This window comes from Papaver somniferum, chromosome 1 (genome assembly GCF_003573695.1).
Source record: "Papaver somniferum cultivar HN1 chromosome 1, ASM357369v1, whole genome shotgun sequence".
NCBI lineage: Eukaryota > Viridiplantae > Streptophyta > Magnoliopsida > Ranunculales > Papaveraceae > Papaver > Papaver somniferum.
In genome coordinates, this window is record NC_039358.1 from 218,367,581 (window position 1) to 218,374,296 (window position 6,716).

At 37.5% G+C, this 6,716-nt stretch overlaps 5 protein-coding genes across 5 annotated transcripts; 3 read left to right on the top strand and 2 right to left on the bottom strand.

The window, feature by feature from the left end:
* The first annotated feature begins 488 nt into the window (after positions 1 to 488).
* Positions 489 to 1,452, top strand: LOC113360389 (putative SWI/SNF-related matrix-associated actin-dependent regulator of chromatin subfamily A member 3-like 1). Its single transcript, XM_026603903.1, has 2 exons — positions 489 to 861; positions 917 to 1,452. Exons 1-2 carry the CDS (start codon positions 489 to 491, stop codon positions 1,450 to 1,452), a joined length of 909 nt encoding a protein of 302 aa, XP_026459688.1.
* On the top strand, positions 1,448 to 1,984 carry LOC113340507 (putative SWI/SNF-related matrix-associated actin-dependent regulator of chromatin subfamily A member 3-like 1). Its single transcript, XM_026585647.1, has 2 exons — positions 1,448 to 1,583; positions 1,663 to 1,984. The coding sequence occupies exons 1-2, from the start codon at positions 1,467 to 1,469 to the stop codon at positions 1,849 to 1,851; spliced, it is 306 nt and encodes a 101-aa protein (XP_026441432.1). The 5' UTR covers positions 1,448 to 1,466; the 3' UTR covers positions 1,852 to 1,984.
* A 206-nt stretch (positions 1,985 to 2,190) lies between these two features.
* On the bottom strand, positions 2,191 to 3,768 carry LOC113360398. Its single transcript, XM_026603910.1, has 2 exons — positions 3,198 to 3,768; positions 2,191 to 2,768 (listed from the first exon to the last, which is right to left on the bottom strand). Exons 1-2 carry the CDS (start codon positions 3,766 to 3,768, stop codon positions 2,191 to 2,193), a joined length of 1,149 nt encoding a protein of 382 aa, XP_026459695.1.
* A 397-nt stretch (positions 3,769 to 4,165) lies between these two features.
* Positions 4,166 to 5,458, bottom strand: LOC113360403. Its single transcript, XM_026603915.1, has one exon. It carries the CDS (start codon positions 5,456 to 5,458, stop codon positions 4,166 to 4,168), a length of 1,293 nt encoding a protein of 430 aa, XP_026459700.1.
* Positions 5,459 to 5,509: 51 nt separating this feature from the next.
* LOC113360409 (putative SWI/SNF-related matrix-associated actin-dependent regulator of chromatin subfamily A member 3-like 1) lies at positions 5,510 to 6,381 on the top strand. The gene is made up of 2 exons (XM_026603921.1): positions 5,510 to 5,804; positions 5,906 to 6,381. Exons 1-2 carry the CDS (start codon positions 5,510 to 5,512, stop codon positions 6,379 to 6,381), a joined length of 771 nt encoding a protein of 256 aa, XP_026459706.1.
* The last annotated feature ends 335 nt before the right edge of the window (positions 6,382 to 6,716 follow it).

A 6,716-nucleotide genomic window follows, 5' to 3' on the forward strand; every position in this document is an offset into this window, starting at 1 on the left:
TATATATATATATATATATATATATATATATATGAGGCATAAATATCAATGTATTGCTCATAAACCATCTCTCGTGGTAAGGGTCTAATTTATAGAATTTGTTTTTGGATAAAGAATAAAAGTGATTTCTTTTTTCCTATTGGTTTAGAAAAATTTATTTATAAATAATAATTAAAAAAAATAGTTAAAAAGATGACATGGATGCCATTGTGAAAGTCTAGATAAGACTTTCTCTATGACTTTTATATTTATTTTGACATTCTTCATATCCACTATCGTAGATGAATTCAATATAAATAAGATTCTAAAATTCTGTGTCCTAAGAAAATAAAATTCTCACCTTTTGGAATGCTTTTAGGACTCAAACTCTTAAGTGTAATATAGATTACTATATAAATACAGCTATCCTTTGTCTTCTTTCGTATCAACAAGAGGGCAAACATCTCTGTTCTCGTAATTTTGTTGCGTTGTTTAAAAAATTTAACCTCATGGCCGATGCTTTAGGAGATGACATTTCTCATCCTGCTTCTTGTAAGAAAACAATTCAAAAACCTTTTAACAAGAAACTCAAAAGCTTTGATGAGATTTTTAAGTTGGAGCGTGAAGCAAGGATTGGTAGCAATCGAAGGTGGGAAGCATTGGATCCACCAAAAGAAATAATCAAAACCGAGCTTTACATGCATCAAAAGTTAGGTTTAGGTTGGTTAATTCAAAGGGAAAATTCTGACGAATTGCCTCCCTTTTGGATAAAAAGGCGAAGTAATAAACAAGAATCATGGGAGAATTTGATGACGAATATTCAGACGAATAAGCGACCTGATCCCTTGAGAGGCGGGGTTTTTGCAGATGATATAGGTTTAGGTAAAACCCTTACACTATTATCTCTTATTGCTACTGATTATTCTAAACAATGTAGTACTGCACAAAAAAATAGAAGAGGAGGAAGAAGAAGAAATTGATTTGTCATTGTCTTTATCTGTGGGTGGAAGGAAGAGGATGAAGCCGACTAAAGAAACTACTGCGGCTTCAACTGAAAATCTTCGAGCATCAATTGACAGTGCCGGCGATAGAAGTAGTGAACTAAGGTTCCCTATAAGAAGAACGACATTGATTGTATGCCGTACACCAGTTCTATTAAAGTGGCAAACACAATTACACGAGCACACAGAACCGGATACGTTGAAGGTGTTCACGTATCATGGATTACCACGCCCCTACGATATCAAGGTTGAGGATTTTAAAAGGTACGACATTGTTCTGACAACATATACTACTCTCCAGGGTACTATATATAGTTCAGCTCCAGCTCTGTTGAACATGGAATGGTATCGAGTAATTTTAGATGAAGCGCATGTGATTAAGAGTGTGAACCATTATAGCATTTGGCCTGCTTTTAGATTAAAAGCTAAGAATAGGTGGTTGGTTACAGGAATGCCGATACGGCGATACTGAGTGGTGCATACGATATGCATTTTCCAATGGCTTTCTTGAGGTTTGAACCATTTTCCAACAAGAAGAATTGGCGAAGTCTTGTCCAGCTACCCATCCAGAAAGGAAAAAAGGATGGGTTATCACGTTTGCAGGTAAGAGTGGCCATGTTAATCACTCAGCCTCACTTTAACTGCATTAATTTTAATGCAGAATTGTTTTCTTTGTTTGTAGGATATAATGGCCACCATTTCTCTGAGAAGATTAAATAGTGATCCTCTGGTTGGACTACCGCCTAAAACTATAGAAACTTGTTTTGTGGAGCTCTCTTCTGAAGAACGAGAGAAGTATGACCAAATGGAAATGGATTATCAATGTGTGGTTCGAAATTATTTGCATCTTGGTCGGGAGGTTTTTTTTTGATCGAAAGAGAAATTTTATATAGAGAAGAAGAATGTACATGTAAATCTACCAGAGGTAGAACAGAAAAGAACAAATAAACAAATTACAAAAAGATAGAGTTCCAATTTTGAATCTGTGAAGACACAAAATCCTGTGTACCTGTTGCTGCTGCCCAAACTAAAATAGAGGATTTGACAGACAAAACCAGATCATCATCTGTTTTGTAAATATATTGTTCCTCAAAACGTCTGCAATTCCTTTCATTCCAAATTGTATTAACAACCGCAGCTGGTATTAGATCCCAAATATAATTCCCTGTAGGGGAAAAATGATTATGGTGCCAACTTTCTGCCAAAATTCTCATGGAACCCGGTAAAACCCAACTCCAACCTGTATTAAGCAGAATGCTCGACCAAATCTTATAAGCAATCTTACAATGTAAGAATAATGATCCTGAGATTCTACACCAATTCCACACAGAACACAAGAATTATGGAGATCCATACCTTTGTGTTGCAAGATATCAGTATTCAGTTTACCGTGAATCAAACACCACATTAAGATATTAATATTTGGTGGTATTTCCGTCTTCCAAATGAACGAATAAGGAAAGTGATTAACTCCATCTTCTGCCACTAATTTAGCATATAGTGATTTCATAGTAAAAACTCCCGTGTGGTTAAGTTTCCATCTGCGAGTATCCGTCAGATCATTTTGAGTAGGTGGATTGTCCCCTATAATGGTAAGTAGTGTAGCAAATTCCACCACCTCTGTATTTGAAAGAACACGCCTAAAATCAAACTTCCAACCACCTTCCAAAGATATCATTGCCGCAACTGTTACATGTTTATCCCGGGAAAGCTTATAAAGATTAGGATGTGCTTTTTCTAATGACAAATCTCCACACCAAATGTCATTCCAAAAAGAAATTAAACTACCTGAATGTAAGTATAAGGTAGAATTGGCACTCACAAGATTAGAAGTTTCCGCAATGGCTCGCCAACATGAGATACCATATGTTGTAGCAATTTTACCGGGATTCCAATAAGAAAACTCTGAGCCATATTTCTCCTCTATTATCTTGTACCATAGCTTGCTCTTTTAGACACCAAACCTCCAACACCATTTTGCAAGCAAAGATAAATTCATTAATCTCAGGTTACACACACCTAGGCCGCCTTTTTCTTTAGTAGCGCAAACTAAATTCCATTTAACCAAATGAGAAGTCTTTACTCCATCTTTATATTCCCATAAGAAATTGCGCATCTTCTTTTCGAGGATTTTAATAACAGAAATTGGTGCTTTGAACAACGAAAAATAATATGTTGGAAGAGATGACAAGATGCATTTGATAAGAACGAGCTTACCTCCCTTTGATAAAGAAATACGTCTCCAGACGGATAATCTGGCGTCGAATTTCTCTATAATTGGGTCCCAAATTCTCTTCGAACTGGACTTAGCACCTAACGACATTCCCAAATACTGGAAAGGTAAACAGTCTATTGCACAACCGAATTCCTCAGCCCACAAGGCTAAGTTTGGGACTTCTCCAACAGAAATAAGCCTTGTCTTGGCAGTGTTTACTTTTAAACCTGCAATGTACTCAAAACACTGTAAAGCTGAAAACAGATTATGTAATTGCTCCTTGTTATTTTCAACAAAGAAAATCGTATCATCTGCATAATGAAGGTGATTCACTATGATACTTGTAGGTGTGACTGAGAAACCGCTGAAAAGACCCTGATTCGCAACTCTATCTATATATCTGGAAAAACCCTCCATCGCAATGTTAAACAAAAGAGGATAAACAGGGCATCCCTGTCGAACTCCCCTTGTACTTGTGAAGTAACCAAAAGAAGATCCATTAATTAAAACTGAAAATGATGAAGTAGCATAACATAACCTCAACCAGTTGCGCCATTTTGAGGTAAACCCCATATGAAAAAGAACAGATTCAAGATAATTTCAATTTATTCTATCAAACGCCTTCTCCAGATCAATTTTGCATAAAATTCCAGCATTTCCAGACCTTAGTCTAGAATCTACCAACTCGTTGGCTATTAGGGTACCATCGATAATTTGTCTGCCTTCGATATACGCGCATTGTACCGGGGATATGAGTTTATCCATGACAAGTTTGAGTCTCGTGGATAACACCTTGGCAATGATCTTGTAAACACTAGTAAGGAGACATAAAGGTCTACAATCCTTGATTGTTTCGATGTGATCCTTTTTCGGGTATAAGAGTAATAAAAGTAGAATTATGCTTAGAATTAATATTACCTGTGGTACAAAATTCATTCACCGTAGCCATAAAATCTCCTTTGATGAAATGCTAACACTTCTGAAAGAAAATAATTGGAAATCCGTCTGGACCCGGAGCTTTGTCATTTCCTAAGTCCCTGATGGCACGTACGACCTCATCTTCATTAAAATCAGAATCTAAGATAATAGCTTCTGTAGCAGTGATGGAATCAAAATCAATCCCTTCTAAATCAGGCCTAATAATTTCTTCTTCAGTGAAAAGTGTCTTGTAAAAACCCACAATATGTTCTTGTAACCTCTTCCTATCAGACACAAGTTCATTTTCGACGTATAATTTCCTTATTTTATTGTATCTACGTCTCGCAGAGGCATTGCTGATGAAGAATGAAGTGTTTCGGTCTCCCTCTTGTAGCCATTTGGTTTTTGATTTAATTTTCCATGACGTCTCCTCCATTTTAGAAATCCTTTCGAATTCCTCTTTATTTTGTAGATGCACATTTCGCTCTTCTTCTGTGAGAACATTATCTTCTCCTAGCAAATCTAGAGTTTGAATATCCGAGAGAATGATATTGAGATTTGTGGTTGTGTGTCCAAAAACTTCTTTGTTCCAGACTTTTAGCTTTTCCTTAAGTGCCTTTAACTTCAACCAAAGCACTGTACTAGGTGTACCTGCAAAACAAAAAGAAAGCCACCAATCTTCCAGTAATTGTAAGAAACCATTCTCCATGAACCACATAGCTTCAAACCTAAAAGGACTAGGTCCCCAGGAAGGGTCAGAAATTTCTAGAAGGAGTGGAATGTGATCGGATGTAGGTCTGGCTTTAGCTAACTGGGTAACGAAAGGGTAATGTTGTTCAAAAGATGGGGAAATGAGAAATCTGTCTAACCTGCACATAACCGGATTTGATTGTCCATTCGACCAAGTGTATCTTGCACCCTTCAGAGGCAAGTCAATGAGATCGTGCTCAACTATAAATTTGTTGAACTTTCTCATAATTCTTGTAATCCTCTTACAATTCTTTTTTTCACCACAATTCACAATTGTGTTGAAGTCACCCCCAATACACCATGGAATATTAATCCAATATCTACAAACGTTATCGAGTTCTAGCCAAAATTCAGTCCTCTCCACTGAATTGTTTGGTCCATAAACGTTTGTAAGCACCCACTGGAAGTTATCATTCTTATTTGTACATAAAATTGATAGCGTGTAGTCACCGACAAGTGAATCACTTACTTCCAAAAAATCTCTATCCCAGAGAATTAACATGCCACCGGAATTTCCTAACGATTTTTGTAGAGTCCAACCTACATTCTTATGACCACATATTTGCTTAATATCCCAAGAGGAACATTGCATCATCTTTGTCTCTTGAAGAATAATGATAGGAGCTCTAATCATCTGCAGGAATTTATGAACCACCGTTCTTCTTCTATTGGAGTTCAATCCCCTTACATTCCAAGTAAGAATTTTAAGATTCATTTAAAACAAACTTTACCCCTTGAATTTACTGACCTCTTTGTTCTGGATGTTGGTGAAGAAATCACCTCAATGGACATCCCCAGTCTTCTTAGCTCATTCCTCAACTTCCTTGGTCGGGAGGTGGCTCACCATACGGGTATTGATGGTGTTGTTCAACGACTTCGCCAAATGTGTAACGAGGCGGCTTCTTGCCCTTCTGAGCCACATCGTTCCTACACCATTGAAGGTAACTTTGATATCGATACTTAAACTTGCATCCATTTATTTACTTTATGTGGTGTGAGTGAATTGAATAAATTTACCAGACAATTTCTCTTAATTATGCAGATGTTTCCAAGAACCCAGAATTACTTCGGAAGATGGCCTCGGTGCTACAGAACGGAGATTCCTTTGACTGCCGAATTTGCATATCTCCTCTAGTTGAGCCAACCATTACATGTTGTGCACATATGTTTTGCAAAAAATGCATATTAAAGGCTCTCTTAAAGAAGAAATCATGCTGTCCACTGTGCCGCCACCATCTTTCTGAAGCAGACCTCTTTTCCGCCTCATCTGACAAACCTTGTAATGAAGATGAAAATAATGATATCCTATCTTCCGGCGTAATTGCTAATTGCTCCTCCAAAGTATCAACCTTGTTAAATCTCCTGGTGTCATCTCGCAATGAGAATCACTTGGCAAAACTAGTGGTGTTCTCACAATTTGGAAATATGTTGAGTTTACTCGAAAAGCCACTAAAGGCTGCTGGCTTTGAGACAGACCTTGAAACTAAATGGATGGAAGAGTTCGGAAAGGAGGGATGATATAATAAAAATATTCAAAAACTCGGATCCGTCCATGGTGCTTCTCGTAGATCTTAAAGCTTTGGGGAGCGGCGTACATCTGACAAAAGTATCAAACGCATATCTATTGGAGCCATGGATAAACCCTGCAACAGAAGAACAAGTTCTGAACCGGGCACGTGGAGTTGTACAGACGGAGGTGGTAAAGATTGTGAGGCTAATAACTAGACGCAGCATTGAGGAGAGAATATTGGAATTGCATGAGAAAAAGAAACTCGGAAGGCTTGGAAACGATATGGATCGAAGAGAAGCACGAAATGAAGAACTCAGGTTACTCATGGCTTTGTGATGTTACC

What these genes read in the sequence shown, in the direction of transcription:
- LOC113340507 (XM_026585647.1), top strand. Translation starts at nt 1,467, where the DNA reads ATGCATTTTCCAATGGCTTTCTTGAGGTTTGAACCATTTTCCAACAAG. An exon ending in ATGGGTTATCACGTTTGCAG is followed by an intron (nt 1,584 to 1,662) that starts GTAAGAGTGGCC and finishes CTTTGTTTGTAG; the next exon opens with GATATAATGGCCACCATTTC.
- LOC113360409 (XM_026603921.1), top strand. Translation starts at nt 5,510, where the DNA reads ATGAACCACCGTTCTTCTTCTATTGGAGTTCAATCCCCTTACATTCCA. An exon ending in TCGTTCCTACACCATTGAAG is followed by an intron (nt 5,805 to 5,905) that starts GTAACTTTGATA and finishes TTAATTATGCAG; the next exon opens with ATGTTTCCAAGAACCCAGAA.
- LOC113360403 (XM_026603915.1), bottom strand. Translation starts at nt 5,458, where the DNA reads ATGATGCAATGTTCCTCTTGGGATATTAAGCAAATATGTGGTCATAAG.
- LOC113360398 (XM_026603910.1), bottom strand. Translation starts at nt 3,768, where the DNA reads ATGGGGTTTACCTCAAAATGGCGCAACTGGTTGAGGTTATGTTATGCT. An exon ending in TATTTCTTTATCAAAGGGAG is followed by an intron (nt 2,769 to 3,197) that starts GTAAGCTCGTTC and finishes ACTTACATTCAG; the next exon opens with GTAGTTTAATTTCTTTTTGG.
- LOC113360389 (XM_026603903.1), top strand. Translation starts at nt 489, where the DNA reads ATGGCCGATGCTTTAGGAGATGACATTTCTCATCCTGCTTCTTGTAAG. An exon ending in TGCAGATGATATAGGTTTAG is followed by an intron (nt 862 to 916) that starts GTAAAACCCTTA and finishes TAAACAATGTAG; the next exon opens with TACTGCACAAAAAAATAGAA.